Genomic DNA, 19,954 nt, shown 5'->3' on the forward strand with positions numbered 1-19,954 from the left:
AATCACACTGCAGACTCGATGTATGTGGATGGACTCATAGGGTGGACCAGGTGGACTGTTGGCCGGTGCGGCGGACCAGTCACACAGTAGACCCGGAGAGCTTGGCTGTTCTATGATTGGATATGTTATGGCATGTTATGCGTGTATGGTATTTGTGGTTGGTATTTTGGGGGTATCTCACTAAGCTTTCGGGCTTACAGTTGTGGTTTCATGTTTTTCAGGTTCTTCAGGTGATCGTGGCAAGGCAACGGCGTGATCGTACCGCTCCTCATAATTTTGTGGTGTTATGATTCTGGGAATATGATAAATATTTTGTATTGAAAACTTTTTTGTAAAGAATTATTGGAATTGAGATGTTTTTGCAAAAATTTAAAATTGGTTGTATTTTTGGTTGTTACATTTATACCCCTTAATGATACCACATAAAGTTAGATGATTATGATGATACTATAACTTTGTAATTATATAATGTTCTAATTAGTTAAAAAAATTAACTCCTAAGTTGTATAAATGGATCGATATTGGGTTATGTTTTATCTTTTAATTGGTCAAATAGACAAAAGGAAAAATTTTAGCTGGAAAAAAAAAGATATGGCTGATAGTTGACCAAAAGTGTAAGATTTACAAACTTGTGTGGCAAAAACACAAAGATAGTAAACTTTACTATTCCTTAGCCAAATATATATATATATATATATATATATATATATATATATATATATATATATATATATAGAGAGAGAGAGAGAGAGAGAGAGAGAGAGAGAGAGAGAAAATAAAGTTTTAAGATCACTAACTTTTTTAAGATAGATCATTTTTCAACTTTCATTTTAAAGCTTATATTATATAAAAAATAAATAAAAATATATAAATTCATTATTTTTCAACATTTCTTTGATATTGATATTCGAAAAAAATATAAAAAAAAATTCTATGAAAAATGTGCACCATATGCATATTTTATGTAAAAAAAATGCATTTTGAGCTTATTTTATATCCAAGAAAATAAATAAAAATATATAAATTCATCATTTTTCAATCTCTTTCAATATTGATATTCGAAAAAAAATGTATGAAAAATGTGCACCACATTCACATCTTTTGTAAAAAAAATGTATTTTAGAGTTTATCTTATATCAAAAAAATAATAATATATATATAAATTCATCATTGTTCAACATCTTTCCATATTGATATTCGAAAAATAATAATAATAAAATTCTTTTCTATGAAAAATGTGCACCATAATGCGTTTAGAACTTATATTTTATCGAAAAATAAATAAATAACAATATGTAAATTCATCATTTTTCAGCCTCTTTTAATAATAATAATAATAATAATAATAATAATAATAATAATTTCTATGAAAAATGTGCATATATGCACTTTTTTTTGTAGAAAAATGCATTTTTTTTAAAAAAAAAATTAACGATTCGACTTTTATATCAACATCCTAGTCAATTAAAATGTTTTTAGACAAAACATATTTAGAAAAAGTTTAAAAAATGTGCATATATGCACAAACTTAAATGTGCATGATTTTTCAACATTGGTTTAGAGTTTATCTTATATCAAAAAAATAATTAAAAATATATAAATTCATCATTTATTAACCTCTTTCAATATTGGTATTCGAAAAAAAAATACGTAAAATGTGCATCATATGCACATATACAGAAAATGAAAATATGCATATATGCACATCGGCATATATGTACATTAATGTACAAATGAAAAACATCTTCATAAGTTAGGACAATACTATAAAATGTGGTTTTTTGAAAATAGAAATTCAAAACAAACGGTTTTCTAATTATGTGCATATGGTGCTAGGAGTGTTAAAAACTGGATATCCGAAAATTCGGATATCCAAAAATTTTTGATTGTGATTATTGATATCCGAATTCGTATCCGGAGTCTTAGATATCCGAATGTTCGGATACGGACTCGGATATCAAATCGGATATTCGAAAGAAAATATTGCTACTTAAAAAAACATATTATCAATACTAATGGATTCAAATAGAAACACAATTCAATTGTGTTATAGCTATAAATCCGAAAATTTTGGATAGTGAATATTGATATCCGAATCCGTATCCGGAGTTTTGGATATCCGAAATCCCGATATCCGAATGTTCGGATACGGACTTGGATATCAAATCGGATGTCCGAAAGTAAATGTTGCTACTTAAAAAAAAACATATTATCAATACTAATGGATTCAAATAGAAACACAATTCAATTGTGTTATAGCTATAAAACAAATACCTTTATATTCGTTTGCTCACAAATAGAAACACAATTCAATTGTGTTATAGCTATAAAACAAATACCTTTATATTCGTTTGCTCAGTATGCGCACCATAAACCAAACATAAACGAGACTATTTTTTCCTCTTCGTATGAGTAATTAACAAAAGACTTTGAGTTTACTAACTTACTATTTATGATAAATATATGGAGTGCCTTAAAAAGAGTCACTATATCATTCTGTTATTTTAATTAACTTATATATGTTTGTTAATATAGTTAAAAATTGAAGAAAGTATTATAATAATATCTTTAATCAATTACAAAATAGAACGTATTTCCTAGTAAGTTTAATTTCTTAAATTTGTCCTTGTTTCCCTATAGTCCTATTTTATTAACCACACTAAAATTAACTTTAATGAAAGAGTGAAACTTAATATGCAAAAATAAACAACAAAAAAAGATGATGAGGATTGTAAAGGTAATTAGTGAACTTAAAAATAAAATAAAAAGAGGCTCATTTAAAGTAAATAAACCATATTCTAGTAACCAAATTTCCCCATCTATTCATGTTTAATTTTAAAAAAATTTATATTTAAAAAATTAAATTAAAAATAATATATTTCGGATATCGGATATCCGGAAATTTTGAAAATCACTATCCGTAATCTAAAATATCAGATATCTGAATTTCAGATATCCAAAAATTCGGATAATTTTTGTTTCGAATTTTTTGATTGGATAATCGGATACGAATATTTTTGAACACCCCTATATGGTGCACATTTTACATTATATGCAAAAAAAAAAAAAAAACAAATATAAGTATGGGTAAAAGTTAAAAAATGATAAATTTGCATATTTTTAGTATTTTTTTAGTAGAAAATAAGCTCTAAAAAAATATTTTCCAAATAATGTACATGTGATGCATATGTTATAAAAAAAAATGAATACTAATATGAAAAGAGGTTGAAAAATGATGAATTTACATATTTTTATTTATCTTTTTCGATATAAAATAAGCTATAAAATGAACCTTGAACAAGTGATCTTTTATATATATATATATATATATATATATATGGAAAGGTTATATGAAAAATTAATAATGAGGATAAAAAATATTAGAACCAATCAAAGAATGCCAACACATCAAATTACATGAATGGTCCTCATGATTTGTAGTAATTTTAACCGTAGTCATTAAATAAGTTCTCAATTATTGTGTTAGAATGCAATAACGAACTTCTCTCATCCAAAATCCGAGAATATGTTGTTTAATACTCACAACGCAATTGTAATGTCACATTCATTTAATCATGGATTTATAAGGAGAGTAATTGTCATCTTCATTAAGGTACGAATTTGGATTCATTCATTTTATTGTAATAAATACTATTAATAAAATTTAATATAAAAAATTTCTACTATCGTGAAAACATCAATGAATTAATTCTTATTCAATACTCTAATGGATGAAGTGGGGGTATACATATGTATATTTCTTAAAGCAGCTAAAACCCATAAAGGAAGTCCCTATCAAAGTTCACTTCTTCATCTCGTGGGCAAGTTTTAGAAGGATACCATCAGCTATAGAACTATCCAAAAGAGGTATAATATTAGAATCAATACAATATGGACAATATATGGTGGCGGATGAAAGTCCAAACCACACTCTACTCATATGCACTTTCGCAAAGACAATTTGGGAATGGATTTGGAAATGGATTTGGAAATGGTGTAACATGCCTCACTTTCAATTTAACACAGTGGGTGGTCTGATTGAATATCTATCACAGCAAGGTAGTCGCATGAAGAACAGGATGGTCTTGATCAACATATGATATGGTACACTCTGGGAGATTTGAAAGGCTAGGAATGTGAGGCTATTCAAAAAATTGATCACTACTCCCTCAAGATTTGTTGATAACATCCAATCGATGGTATACATGTGGCTGAAATACAAGAGCTCGGCAAAGATTTATGAATGGGCTATTTGGTGCTCATGCACTCTTAACTAAATTGAATTCCAATGTAATGCAATAGGAGATGATAACGATAATTATGTAAACTGAAAACTCTACTATCCCTGCTAACTCCTTGCTAGTCGGGATCTCGTTGTTTTTTCTTTCTTTCTTATAATTAATATATTTTTCGGTTCCAAAAAAAAGTTAAAAACCATAAATTGTAACTGCATTGATAACCATAACGTATGTATTCCTCAACTTTTTTTAATGAGTGTAAATACACATTTACCAATTAACCTTATTATTGATTTTAGCCATAGGTATATAACGGTAAAAAGTCAAGAAAATTGATTTTTAGAATTCTAACAAGATTTGGGTTTTGATAATCATTTCATATGAAGTACTTATGAAAACGTGGATATTAAAGGTGAAAATTTGAAATTATTTAAATTAGTGACGATTGGTGGTTAGCTAATTAATATACAGTTGTATTCTTCATAAGGACAGTATGGAATTAAAAAGAATAAGTTAGAGAAGAAACTTACAAATTACCCAAATCATAGAGACTATCAATGTGATTTACCTATTAATAAATAAGATAACATGCGTCGCTTTCTCATTGGTTCTTAACTTAATTTCCTAATTATTCATTTTTCATAGAATATATATATATATATATATATATATATATATATATATATATATATATATATATATATATATATATATATATAGTCTGGATCCAGTAAGAACCCAAAAATTGGTAGGAACTGCGATAACTATTCTCCACCAATCATTTCGTCAAATCCATTTACTTGGTCGTGATGCGTTCGCACGCGGCGCACTTGCATAGAACGTAACGTATACTCGAGTAAATAATTATGTGCAACGAACGTTTATGGAACGTCATTTAAATGGGTTTACCTTTTCTTTTTCATTTATTTTGTTTTTTTTTGTTTTTTTTATTATTTTTATTTTTCGTTTAAAAAAAATCACATTTTTTAAATAGATATAGGCTCGGTTTTAAAGATTTTAATTTTTTATATTTTTTTTAAACTTTTTTTCTTTTTTTCGTATTTTTTTTGTTTTAGTTTGTTTTTTAATATCTTTACTACATACGTGAGTATAGTAGGGTTTTTTTGTTTTTATTTTTTGCTTTTTTTATTTTTTTTATATTTTAAACTAAATATCGGTTTGAATTTTAATGTTTAACAATTATAAAATTTTAAATAAGAAGAATATTAAAGTCATAATATTTTCCATTCATATTTTTTTTAATCATATTATTTTGGATCATAAAATTTTGAATTATAGTGTTTTGAATCATAACGATATTATGCATCATACATTTTTAGATCATTTTAATTTCGATCATAATGTATTGAATTTGATAAAAGGAATTATGGCTTTATTTCATCTATCTTACAAGCAGAGGACCACCAATATTTATACATAATTACAATAATCTAAAGAAGGAAAACATCTAATTGTGTAGTTGTCATTTGAACAATAGAAATTGTATATTGCCTCCTTGATTTATGGGATATGATGTGATTATCATTTAATCTTGTTGATCCCGTAAATCACTTCCTTTTAACACTCCCCCTCAAGTTGAATAGTGGGATTTCCAAAATTCAACTTGCCTAGACTCACCGAGTTTGCTCAGTAATAGAAAAGGTTAGGGCACGATCCAACTCGTCGAGTTCCCCTTATACTATATCCATTAAGTCACTTTCTGTTGGACTCAATGCTTCCAAACCAAAGATCTAGTCCCGTAAGGTCGATATATCATGTAAAGTTTCTAACTTTACGTCCATGCATGGTGTCATGAAGCTAAAAACACCAAATCTAAGCTTTATAAGAGGTCTAGGGCATGGAGAAAGGGCCAAGGCTTGATAAAGCTAGCAACTTTAAGCCTTATAAGCTCATGAGTGTATAAACCAAACCATATACTAGTAATAATTTTTGTGAGCCAACACAATAATATTAAGTTTTTCCTAAAAGACATAAGAGACTTCAAAATGTCTTCAAACTTTCACTTGCTAAAACAACTCTTGCATGCAAAAAGAACTTCAAGGCTCCATGTGTTAGTGATGACATGACACTTAAACCATTAAGATAATAATTAAGCCCAAAATCAAAAGTAGAAGCTCAAGGTTGTGATTATAGGCTCAAATGGTTAAGACATAACATACTTTTCCAAATATGGACAATTTTCAACTTGGTACATTTGGAAACAAAATAAAACCAGTCTAATTAATTTTTTACATACAAAATAAACAAATGAAAAAAAAATCTATTTATCTATTATATCTTAAGAATAAACAAATAGCAACTAAACATAACATAATAACGGTTTTTTTATACACAAAAACATCATATCAAATATACAAACCAACATTTTGTTTTTCTAAGACAACTTTATACAACCGAATGCATAAAAAAATGACTGTATAAAAACTACTAATTATAAAATTACGAGTTGCCAAAGAAAATATATTTGATGATTTATTTGCCAAAAGAAATACCAAACATATTTTCCAAAATCAAATGTTATCAAACGTGATAAAAAATATTTCTAACATGTAAAAGATGATATGATACCAATGATGGGTTTTGGGAGGCTAAATAACAAAACAATTTTAATCGGTAACAATAACAATTTTAAATAACTTTTATTTTAAGACCATTTTAACAAAACCACCAATGGTTTATTTACATGAACTAGAAAGATTATAAACAACCATATGATGTTTAGAAGACAACCTTTGGGGGCCTTTGATCCGACTTGGATTCAGGGAGTTAAAGTAGATGGCAAGAATAAAGAGTTTGATATTCTTTACAAGTATCCACCAACAAGAGTAAGACACAATGCTAGTTTCCTTTTGTATTTGTAACTCCTTAAGCCTTTAAGTACTTAACACAATCAAGTACTTAATGATAAGCATTTTATGACATCCCCGTTATTTATCGGTCATAAAAAGACTTTTTTATTTATGCTTATTTTAAAAACAATGTTTGTTTATAAATGCAGAATTTGTCCTAACAAAAGTATTTTCAAAGAAAATGTTTTTCGTTGATTATTGACACTTGAGATGTCATATCTGATACAAAATATAAACATAAATGTAATCATTACAAACATTACATTAACTTATTGTACTAATGGTCTAAACTCCTTGAATCTCTTTGTCGGTTGTGCCTCGTATCGTTACATGTGATACAAAGAAACAGAGTGAGTTATGCCTTGGGAGTCTAGTGAGCACATAAGGTTTTCAAGCTACAATATTATTATTATATTGCTTTAAGTATATTTTAACATGCCAAATAGATTTAATCAAAATTACTCATTCCCGTTATTCTCACTCTTTGATCCTAAAATGATAATTTCAATGGTCATATCCTAAAGGATCTTTGTAACAACGAGTATACGACATTGCTTCGGGGATTCCTTATCAACGCATATCTGTAAGACAACCATGAGGGGGATAAAGTACCCAAATGAACACACAATCCATACTCATGGATAATATGATTCATTAACACCTACAAATTGCGAGTCTATTAGTGTTCCACTGGACTGCTTAGAAGAGTCCGTGGTTGTCATCAATACTCTGCTAGATGACTGCTCTCAGTTGGACAAGGTCCCTAACTATAGTATGATTCATTAACACCTACACAAAATCCATACTCCCGAATAATATGATTCATAATAACGACTATGACTATAATAAAGTTTCATTTGAATAAAATAAGTGTAACTTAACTTACAGAGTTTCTAGAGAAAATCGGGAAATTGTGCGGGCAAAATCTCAATTTGAAAGCTCTATATCTCAAACGCTCCAGGGTCTCGCTAAAGTAGCCGAAAACTACAAAGTATCAGGACTTAAGGGTGGAAGGTATTCAAGATGATTCACAGTATTGTAAAAATCAGCCTAGGCGGCCGATTAAAATCTGCTTAGAACTCTCATCGATGCAATTTCTCTTTCACTCATAATGATGATACACCCAATTGTGATTGAAGACTATCTGAATCTATTTGGAAGTTTGCATTTGTATAAGAGAGTATGCTCAACTTTCTCTTAAATATTCTGTAGATCAGAAATATTTATTAATTATGAAAAATATGAGACATTAAAAAAACTTAGAGTAAAATTGAACAAAAAAATTATAAATTTGAAGGATTTTATGGTAAAAAAATGGTAAGATTCACTTTACATCTTATCATGATATTCATGGACCAAAATCATCCAACAACAAAATAATGACTAAACTGAAAGGCAAAGTTTTTTAAGACGAAATCCGAGAACTAATTGAACTTATGGACCAAAAATATTATTTTCTCCTATTATTAGGTCCTGTTTGATAGTTTCTATCTGGGAAAGTGCTGTTTGGAAAAGTTTTCTAACTGGGAAAGAAACCATGCTGTTTGATTGTACATCTGATTGAGTGTGCTGAATGATGAAAAATAATAATAATTCAATAAAAAATAAATTTAAAAAAAATTATTTAAAAAAATTAATAATCCAATAAAGAAAGAAAGATGCGTGATTTGGTGTGTAATTGTCTTTCCGGCGCATTCAGCCAGAAAAATATGATTTTGGGGTTTTTTTGGGAAAGACATGTCTTACTAAAAAAGACCGGTCCTTTTATGCAAATCAAACAATTTTTCCGGTCGGTAGATCTATCAAACGGGCCTAGTTCATTTCAATTTCACGAGATTCTTCCTAAAATTGTTTACCAAATTTGGGCAATATTGTTTTGGCGGGAAAACCCAAATGATATACGAAAAGCACCAAGAACGCTAGCGTGAAAATGATAATCAATCAAATTCTCTGTTAGCTTCTTTGCGATCATGAAGAAAGAAGACGCTCAGCTGAGCACAGCGAAGCGAGCATACAGGAACGCATCCGAAGAAGGGAATCGGCAGGAAGAGGCAAGATGGGCAAATGTAATCGGAGATATTTTCAAGAACAGAGGAGAGTACGTCGAGGCTTTGCGTTGGTTTCGACTCGATTACGAGGTTTCAATCAAGTATCTGCCGGAGAAACAGTTGCTCCCCACATGTCAAGCTCTTGGTGAAGTCTATCTTCGTCTTCAGCATTTCAAAGATGCCCTAATTTACCAGGTGCTTCACATAATCTACAACTTCATTTCAATTTACTCATGTTTTTAGTATTCTAGTTTCCATTTGCAAGTTTGTGGAATCAATTAGTTGTTTTGGGTCTGAATTTCATGTTTAGCTGGATTATTGAATAGATCACAATCGCGTGGGACCAAAACTACGATTAACCCTAGTTGTAAATTAACACTTCCTCATTTTCATGACTTTGTATCCCATGGGTGTTCTGTTGACAGAAAAAACATTTGGAGCTTGCAAAGGATTCGAATGACGTGATTGAGCAACAACGAGCAACCACCCAACTTGGTCGAACATACTATGAAATGTTCTTAAAATCTGATAATGATCATACCTCTCTCCGAAATGCCAAAAAGTATTTCATTTCTGCCATGAAACTTGCTCAAACTCTCAAGGAGAATCCACAATCCAACAAGTATACCTTTCTAAAAGAATACATTGATGCCCACAATAACATAGGAATGGTTGAAATGGATCTTGATAACTTGGAAGAAGCAGAAAAGATTCTCACAAAGGGATTACAGATTTGTGATGAAGAAGAGGTGGTTGAGAATGATGATGGACGCACAAGGCTCCATCACAACCTTGGTAATGTTTACATGGAATTGAGGAAATGGGACAAAGCTAGAAAGCACATTGAGAAGGATATTGTGATTTGTAAGAATATTGGTCATTGTCAAGGGGAAGCAAAGGGATATATAAACCTTGGTGAATTACATTACAGGGTACAGAAATATGAAGAAGCAACTCTTTGTTATCAAAAGGCAATGAAGTTAGCAAAATCTATGGATGATGAACATGCTTTGGCTAATCAAGTTGACCAGAATATAGAAATAGTAAAAGAAGCAACGAAGGTAATGGAGGATTTAAAGACTGAAGAACAGAATCTCAAGAAGTTGACAAGAAACATGGTGTTAGCTAGAGGTACATCAGGTGAAAGGAAGTGCCTGTTACAACAAAATGCATCTCTTGATTGCCTTATTGAGAAATCAAGCATAATTTTTGCATGGAAGAAGGTATGAAATCACTAAAATCTTTGCTTAATTCTTTGACAACAAGATTCAAGTTTTAAGTCACTCCACTAATGCTTCATTTGTTGAGTATTCTGTATTATGTTCTTGATTTTGGGTTTTTGTGATAGCATTGTGAGTTTGCCAAAAAGAAGAAAAAAGTAGCAAATGAACTTTGTGACAAAGAAAAGTTAGGTGATTCCTATCTAGTTATTGGAGAGTCTTATCAAAAGCTGAGGAACTTTAATAAAGCCCAAAAATGGTACTCTAAAAGTTGGGAAACATACAAGTCAATTGGCAACATGGAGGTATATATGCTCAACTTATTCTATGAATCTGATTTATCAAGACATAAACACTTGTGCACAAAAGATATAAAAAGTATCAAAGAGTTTATTTATGTATTATTTATAGGATTCTACTCTCGATAGTTTCTATGACTTTTTACTTTTGATTTTTGTTCTTATGAACACATTGAACTTTGAAAAAAGTCTTCAGTTATTGAATTATACTTTCATTTTGTTTATTATTAGGTCAACTATAGCAGTGAATTGTTTTGTATTTTGATGTTATTAGGGACAAGCATTAGCAAAGATCAATCTTGGTGATGTTTTGGACTCAGTTGGAAAATGGGCAAATGCTTTGGATGCATTCAGTGAAGGATACAGGCAAGTGTTTTCATTCTTATTTTTCACTGATATTAATGTTGATAAACTACATGACTCTTGATAATTTTAAATAAAATAATTCCATATTCAACATATGTTAAACATTTCATTAAAACAAGGGCAAATTGCAGAAAAACACTTGTACTTTCAACATTCTATTGATTTAGCCACTTAACCAATTTTCTAGTGGTTAAACCATTTTACTTTTTTTCTTAAAAAAAAGACCTTTTTATGGTCACCACATTTTGAATAAGTTCACAATACAAAAAGATGATATAAAAAACTATTCTTTTTTCTTGCAGCATTGCTCTTCAAGCTAACCTAATTTCTGTCCAGCTGTCTGCACTTGAGAACATGCATTATAGTTACATGATCAGATTTGATAATGCTGAAGAGGCCAGGTAATTATAGTTAAAAATTTTTGTTTTAAAACATACAAACCTTATTTTAATTAGGTCATTTTAATAACATATAATTTCCTTTCTTGATTAATTATTGCAAAACTCAACAACTATCTTCTTCATTCTTTCATGGATTTCGACTTGAACAACTCCATGTATTAAATTTCATTATTTCTGTCTTTTCAAAACTGAAAAATTAAAAAAGATAAAAAAATCTGAGCTATTTGCTCCATTGTAGGAGGCTGCAGTTACAAATAGACGAATTAAAGAACTCAAACAATGATCTTGAGCCATTAAACATTCCAAAAGACTGTTGCTCTGAGACTGATACAGAAGGAGATGATGATATATCATTAATGAAGTCTGATTCTGATATGAACTATTCACCAAAATTAAACACATCAAAATCATATGGAGTTGAGGATTTATCAGATGATGAGGTCCCTTTGGTCTCTTTTCTTCGTTCAAGTCAACATCAATCTAAATCAAAAGGTTCCAAAGTAACAAAACATTCTGCTTCTACCAAATCACTAGAAGCCTCACCAAGAAAGTCAACATGTAGTCAAACATTGAATCGAAAACGGGGTCGATTAGTTCTTTCTGATGATGAAGATGAAAATAAGGAAGTGGGGTGTCCCCAAAGAAGAATACATGAGTATCCAGAAGAACATGTTGCCACTTCTAATGAATGTGAGTTACTTTTGATTTATCTTGGGCTAAAATCTAAATGCAAGAAATAGCAATATCCTTTTAGCTATTTGTTGTTTCATTTTTATCAAGACATTTACTTTAAATAATCTAATTGTACTTTCAGTTGCACTTTTTATTTATACTTTGGAAAATCTATAGTTTATATGTATTTTGTTATAATTAGATATTTTGAAGGACAATGTTGTAAATTGTAATAGGAAGAAACAAATCAACAAACGTATATTGCTATTCCTTGCATTTAACCCTTGTTTGTATATTAAGAGTAAGACACCCTGCTTTTCATCTTATATTCTTACTACAGCATTGTGCTTATAAAAAATCTACCCGATTATAGTATTGTACTTGAATTTTTTTTTATCAGGACATATTATTTTATAAAAATGTATCTTTATTACACTGCTATAACAGGAAGAAATGAAAGTAAGATGGTATGATAATTGATTAACAAATCAACGAAAGAATGTTTCCTATAAATGTTTATATCACTAGACATTTAGTGCAAAAAAACTAACTTTGTTTGATCAATTTCAGTCAAAAGTGGACAGGATCTAAGTAGTCATCATGTTCATGAATATCAGGTAAAGAATTCTTTGATCAATTGCTATTTCTTGTGGTGTTTTTTGTTGACAAGTGTTTTTGGTTGATTTTTGTCAGGATATGTCACCAGTTGCTTCAAAGTGTGCAATCAGTGTAAATCTTGAAGAAAGCACTTCTTCCCATAAAGGAAAAAGTTCAAAAGTAGCTACACAAACTTTCAGATGCTCAAAGGGAAATGAATCTTTCAATGATTCCCATTTTGGTGTTAATGGTGTCAGATGTGATTCTGGAGTTTCTGAAAATATCTGCCAAAAAAATGGTCCTTCTGGCCCATTTTTTGATGCTTGTGATGATCATAATTGTGTGAGTGTATATGATGTTTTCTCATACTCATCTTCATATTTCATTATCTCTAGTATTAAATACTAAATACTCAAATTGACTTTTTCACTTATTGACTTCTTGAAAAGTCGATAAGTTAAAACAAGTGTTTGGGTATAGAAAAAACAACTTTTTGTTTAGTCTTTGAAAAGAAGATTTCAAAAGCCACAATTTCTTACTTCTTGAAACAACTTATGACTTATTAGGTTTACAAAGTAGATATAAAAAGACAAAATTAAGCCAAACACTTTTTAACTTATTGACTTTTGCAACTATTTAAAAACTCCTTTTCCCACCTTCATAAGTCAATAAAGTCCTTTTTAACTTCAAAATGAAATCCCAAACACCCTCTAAATATAATAGAAATAGAATATCTTCTTTTTGACTTAATGAGCTAAATGGGTTAAACAAAAAATCTGTCTTAGTGTGAAAACTGTTTGTTGGAATGTAAGGGTAAAATGGTCATTTACTCAATAGGTGTCAAAGGGATGGAATTATAATGCTTGATTTTTTTTTTGTTTGTAGAAACATATGATATTCAAAGTTGAGGATGATTTTGTGCACATAGAATCAAGCTCATGTAAACTAAGCATTGAAAATATGAAGGTTGAAGTCGCATGTTTATACTTTTTAAAACTCATAAAGGAGAATAGGTCTAAAGGTACATATTCTCATTTGTTCTTTAAAATTTAAATTCCTTTTTTCATTCTTTATAAAAAAAAATGTCAATATTAATATATTATATCATTGTAGGACTTTTGCCAATGATTAAACATCTCAAATGTGGGGGAGAAGTTTTAGAATCTTTGGATTCATTGAATATTCCAAAGGATTACATGTCTGGAAAATGCTGGATTGAAGCCTCTATTGATCGTATGTTTTCTTGATTTAAATCTTTAACTATTTACGAATTTGCCCTCATCTAATTTCCTCTTCCATTTCCCCAATTACGCCTTCATGTTCTCAATACTTTCTTTCTTTACATCATTTTATCCTTATACACAACACTTAATGAGACTTTCCAATTAAGTCCTAACTATTTACAAATTTGCCCTTTTTTGTAGGTTGGGTACCTAAGCGCTTGGTCAAACTTTATGTTGACTGTTGTAGTGATCTATCTGAACCTCCAAATCTGAAATTACTTAAGAAGCTGTATAATTTAGAGGTAAAACTAAAAGTTGATCATTTTATATTACCTTAAAAAAAATGTTGGCAATTTTATAGAAAAATAAAATAAGTTTTATAATTTGTAACAAAGATGTTGAATTTCAGGTATCAGAGGATGAGATTGTTGTCTCTGATTGTGAATTGCAAGATATATCAGCAGCTCCATTGTTAAATGCCTTAAATTCACATAAGACAATTGCACTGCTAAATCTTTCCCACAATTTGTTAGGTAATAATACTTTTTTTTTTTTTTATTTTATTTTAAAAAAATTTATAAATTATGCCTGAAAAATAATTTTTCATGAAAAAGACCTTGTATTTTTTCCGAAAAAAACCTCCAACCTTCTAAATGTTTCCAAATAGGGTTAATCTCAAAAAAGACCTTGTATTTTGTGTTTTTTAGGGATTAAACCTCAACTTTATTTTTTTTCCTGAAAAAGACCTTACATTTTTTTTTTACATTTTTTCCGATCTGGCCCTTTTAGTCATTTTTTTTCCAAAAAAAATTGTAAAATGTGAGGGTTTTTTCAAGAAAAACTAAAAAAGTGGAGGGTTTATTTGGAAGCGTTTAGAAGGTTGAGGGTTTATTTTTGGGAAAAAATACAAAGTTGAGAGCTTTTTTGGAAAAAATAAAAAATATACAAGGTTTTTTTCAGGCAAAAATTATATTTGAGGTTTAATCTGGAAAAAAAAATATTAGGTCTTTTTTGAGATTAACCCTTCCAAATAATTCCTCAACTTTTTTTTTTTGTTTTCCCTGAAAAACCCTCACAGTTTACAACTTTTTTTGGAGAAAAATGACTAAAAGGGTCAGATCGGAAAAACTTAAAAAGTGCAAGGTCTTCTTCATGAAAATAAAATAAAGCTGAGGTTTAATCCGGAAAAAAAAAACACAAAATATAAGTTCTCTTATGACATTAACCCTAAATGATAATGTCCTAATTAAAAAAAAAACAAAATTACAATGAAATTTTAAACTACAATACCTTGATAAGAAAAAGACTATAAGTACAATGCTTTAATAGAAAGAAATGAAAGTAGAATGCTGGAATACACAAATAAATGAAAATATATTGCTATTTCTTTTGTATTTATCACTTCATAGTACTACAAATTTCTTTATTATACATTTTTTTTTATATATTATAAGGAAATGAAAGTATGGAGAAACTAAAACAAGTATTTATGTCATCAAGTCAAAAGTATGGTGGTTTGGTTTTGGATTTACACTGCAATCGCTTTGGTCCAACTGCCCTATTCCAGGTTTATTCATCCCTTTTAATTTTAATTTTATTTATGAATAATTAGTGTATTAAATATGATGACAAAAATAATAATCTAACTTTTAGGAGGATATAAGCATATTAATACATTTGGCTATGTTTTTAGATCCTACCCATTTAACCCATTAGAGATCAAATGTGATCCAAATTTTGGTAAATGAGACAAAAATGCCCCTGTAATAGTAAAAGCTGACTTATTTTAAAAACTTACAGATTTGTGAATGCCCTGTGCTATTGTCACGCTTGGAAGTGCTTAATATATCTGGGAATCGATTAACAGATGGATGTGCTTCTTACCTTTCTACAATCTTACAAAATTGCAAAGGTGAGATATTTATTTTAATATTTATTAAAATTATCATTTTCACAGCATGATAAATATCATTAAATGAAAATCGAATTTTTTTTTTCATGGTATTCGAGCTTTTATTCAACTTTATTTTTTTCCTGAAAAAGACCTTGTATTTTTTTTAGAAAAAACCCCCTCAACTTTGTCCTTTTTTTCCCGAAAAAACCCTCAACTTTCTAACTGCTTCCAAATAATCCCTCAAGTTTTTTTTAGGAAAAATCCTCACATTTTACAAATTTTTTTCGAAGAAAATGACTAAAAAGGCAGTGAAAAAATACAAGGACTTTTTCAGACAAAAAATAAATTTGAGGAAAAAACACAAAATATAAGGTCTTTTATGAGATTAACCTTTTTTTTTTTTTTTGGAAAAAATGACAAAGAGCCAGATTGGAAAAAGTCAAAAAGTACAAGGTCTTTTTCGAACAAAAAATAAATTTGAGGTTTATTTTGGAAAAAACACAAAATATAAGGCTTTTTACGAGATTAACCCAAAAATCTATCCAATTATAGCATACTACTTATTTTATTATTATTATTATTAGGAAATTATATTTTGAAAAATGTATCCAATCATAATAAACAAATCAATTAAAGTATGCTGTTATTTCCATCAATTATGTAACATAATCTTTTACTTTTCAGCTCTTTACAGCTTAAATATACAGCAATGTTCTATAACATCAAGAACAATTCAAAAAGTTACTGATTCCCTTGATTCCAGTTTGATTCTCTCAGAATTATTCATAGGTACTTGAATTTTATATTTATTAATAATAATTTATTTCATGTTTATGTTCATATATTCATATATCCAAATTTCTACCATTGAATAACAGGCTACAACACCTCCATATCTGGAAATGCCATAGTAAATCTGTTGGACAAACTTTCCACTCTTAATAGGTGGGCCCTCTTTCTTTTCTTTTTTCCTTTTTCAGATAAATTTATTTATTTATTTTTGCAGTTTCTCTCAGCTAAATTTAAATGGCATAAAGCTAAACAAGAACGCAGTTGATAGCCTTTGTAAGCTTGTTAAAACATCAGGCTTGTCTGATTTGATGATTGGAGATACAAGTATTGGATCTGTAAGACATCTTTTTTTTTTTTAAAAAATTTATTTATTTAAAAAATATCATCCTACTTTCATTTCTTTCTTATTAACATATTATATATTTAATTGATGAAGGAGAGAGCTATAGAATTGATGGATTCATGGAATAACGAGAATCGAGAATTAATAAAGCTTGATTTATCATGTTGTTTGCTGACATCAGATTACGTCATCAAACTCCAAACTAATCCTTCTTGGATCAATGGTGTTCTTGAGTTAAATCTCGCACATAATCCTCTCATGCAAGAGGTTAGATTTCACTAAACAACTTTATAATCTTATAATTGAAAAAAAAAACTTATCAATTTCGTTTAAACAATTCTTTACATAAATAATGAATATAGGGTGCAACTGCTTTAGCATCAGTACTCAAGAACCCGAATTGTTGCTTAAAAGTAGTTAATTTAACCAAATGTCAACTCGGCCTTGTTGGCATACTCACTATTCTTCAAGCTTTATCCCACAACACATCCTCCATAGAGGAACTCAACTTATCCGAAAACGCCTTACAAGATCCCGATTCCACGGTCAAACCGGACCACGAAAAAGTCAACAAAAGTCAACACGAGCTCTTCTCGGTCAACGCCGATTTCACCGATCTCGAAGTCGCAGATAGCGAAGACGAATCAGACGAACCGAAAGTCAAAGTCAAAGTCAACACGAGTTCCTCACGGTCAATGCCGTCGAGTCATGATGGGAGTTGCGTGAGTTTGTGTGAAAATGATCTGTTGAAGTCAAAGTCAAAGTCAAAGTCAATGTTTGTTCAAGCGCTTTGGTATGCGGTTTCAATGGCGAAAGGGGTTCGGGTGCTTGATCTAAGTGGGAATGGGTTGGAGGAGGCGGGAGATACGTTGTATGGTGGTTGGTCAACGGATTCGAGGGGTGGTTTGACCAAAAAGCATGTTGAGGGGAGTATACTTCATTTTTCGGTTGATCCGTATCAATGTTGCAACAATGAAACATGTTGCAAAAGGTTTTGATTATTTAGATGTTTTTATATATAATTAAATGTGTGAAATTGGGTTAGATGTTTGTGTATATAACAATGTTTTACATTTTTCTAAGCTTATGCGTTTCAAGTTCTTTTTTAAAGGAAATAAGTATAAAGAGAAAAAGTAAAACCTTGTTGTATAGGTTGGTAGTTTTTTTTGGTATTAAATTGATATATTTTATGTTTTAAAATGAATTGTGATCGTGTGTTTAATCTAAAATCCGTTTTATAATATAAATTCATAAAGAAAAGATAAAACATCATTTACCACATTGTTGTACATCATTATCATTATAGATGTAATATTTATAATTTTTCAGAATAGAGAGGATTGATCAATATCTTGAAATATATTTATTTGAAACAAACATTTTCGTCTTATCTTTTAAATATTAAATCTCAATAGACTTTTGAAATAATAATACTTAATTTGTTAATTAAAATATGATGTTAATTTTTAGAAGAGATCGACTAAAATAAGAATAATTTATTTGGACTTAAAGATGATAACAATTTTTTTATTTTTTTTTATTTTTTATAAATAAAATAACAAACAAGTCTAGAATAGGGCGTTGCAAATGGAAAAAAATAAGTACAATTCGAACGGACATTCTGTTTTTAGAAAAAAAACTAGATATTTAAAAGACCACAACTATGTAGTGGTTCATTCTTAAGTTTAATTATTATATTTTTGTTAAATACCCTCGTACTTAAAACTCTTGAACTTGAAACTATGATTTGAATTTTTGGAACAAATTTGGCAACAATAATTTCTAAAAAGTTTAATGTTTTGAAAAGATAATGCTATTTGAACTTATTTTTTTTTAAGTGAGTATAGGGGTGTTTCACTTTTCTACTTAGAAATGTAAGAAAATGGGTTTTCTTCCAATGATAATGCTAGTGTTGTGAAAAAACAACCACTTTGCTCTAGTACCAATTGTGGTGTTGATTATCAAACTCAAACAATAAGCTAGTTTAGTGTATAATTTAAATGACAAAATATATAAAAAAAAAACAGTAAATATGAACAAAAAAAATAACAATATGAATAAGAACATTGTTGTATTATGATAACTTGAGGAAGAACAATTTAGACAATAGAAAAAAAAAACTATTCCCTAAAAAGCTATTTATATGAGAACATTCTAGGGCATCCGAGGGACAACTATTCCCTAAAAAGCTATTTATATGATAACATTCTATGTTTAAAACTAGTTTTTATAGAATTTACTCATTGAAACTCAATAAGAGTTGTTTTATTAGAGAGCAGGTATTGATCTTCAAGTGTAGGAGTTGGAATTTCACAATGGGAAGATCTAAAATAAGTTGTTCGAGAGGTGAGGTTGTATAATAATCAACTAGATATGTGTTATTGAGATCTTAATACGCAAGGTTTTTATTATGTTTCTATAGCGAGAAAGTACATCAAATCTCAAATCTTTGAAGATCGAAAATAATTCTACATATTGGAACTAAAATTAAACATCATGAGTTAGCATGTGCTCTTGGATCGAATTCATACTACACTCAATTTGGAATAAAAAATAATGATGTACAATACAAGTACATAATCCATTGATTATTACTTTTAATGTTTGTGATGCTGTTTCTTGATTTGGTATAAAGTAGCGATTTGATGGAATATGACGAATCTTGTTTCTACTTCCACCTCATATACAATTCATTGTGCGGATGTTGCAAGTCTCGATAAAAATCAAAAAGTTCGCTTTGATGTGGTTATTATCTAAAAAAACCAAATTGCCCTGGCTTTATAAAAACACAAACAACACATGTCTAGTCAAAAGGGTGTGAATGTGGAAAAAGGAAAGAATGACAATTTCGTTTTTTTTGGTTTCTTATTTCTCCATTTTTGGAGTTGCAAAAAGTCAATACTACCCTGGTTCTTTCTTTCTTTCTTTCTTGATTATCTCAATTTTTTTTCAATGTCGGTTTCTTGAGATTAAAAAAACAATTTAACAAGA

At 29.3% G+C, this 19,954-nt stretch overlaps 1 protein-coding gene across 1 annotated transcript; it reads left to right on the plus strand.

Moving 5' to 3' along the window:
* Window positions 1–8,962: 8,962 nt before the first annotated feature.
* Window positions 8,963–18,045, plus strand: LOC111919865 (protein TONSOKU). The gene is made up of 19 exons (XM_023915427.2): window positions 8,963–9,351; window positions 9,582–10,379; window positions 10,505–10,681; window positions 10,950–11,041; window positions 11,344–11,442; window positions 11,681–12,132; window positions 12,685–12,731; window positions 12,808–13,053; window positions 13,597–13,732; window positions 13,825–13,944; window positions 14,136–14,236; window positions 14,344–14,467; window positions 15,389–15,501; window positions 15,735–15,846; window positions 16,513–16,617; window positions 16,707–16,773; window positions 16,835–16,955; window positions 17,057–17,230; window positions 17,326–18,045. The coding sequence occupies exons 1-19, from the start codon at window positions 9,079–9,081 to the stop codon at window positions 17,959–17,961; spliced, it is 3,993 nt and encodes a 1,330-aa protein (XP_023771195.1). The 5' UTR covers window positions 8,963–9,078; the 3' UTR covers window positions 17,962–18,045.
* Window positions 18,046–19,954: the final 1,909 nt, after the last annotated feature.

Source organism: Lactuca sativa, chromosome 1 (assembly GCF_002870075.4).
Source record: "Lactuca sativa cultivar Salinas chromosome 1, Lsat_Salinas_v11, whole genome shotgun sequence".
Classification (NCBI taxonomy): Eukaryota; Viridiplantae; Streptophyta; class Magnoliopsida; order Asterales; family Asteraceae; genus Lactuca; species Lactuca sativa.

Coding starts and splice junctions, on each gene's coding strand:
- LOC111919865 (XM_023915427.2), top strand. CDS start 9,079: ATGAAGAAAGAAGACGCTCAGCTGAGCACAGCGAAGCGAGCATACAGG. Junction 10,682..10,949: donor AGTCAATTGGCAACATGGAG/GTATATATGCTC, acceptor TGATGTTATTAG/GGACAAGCATTAGCAAAGAT. Junction 12,133..12,684: donor TGTTGCCACTTCTAATGAAT/GTGAGTTACTTT, acceptor GATCAATTTCAG/TCAAAAGTGGACAGGATCTA.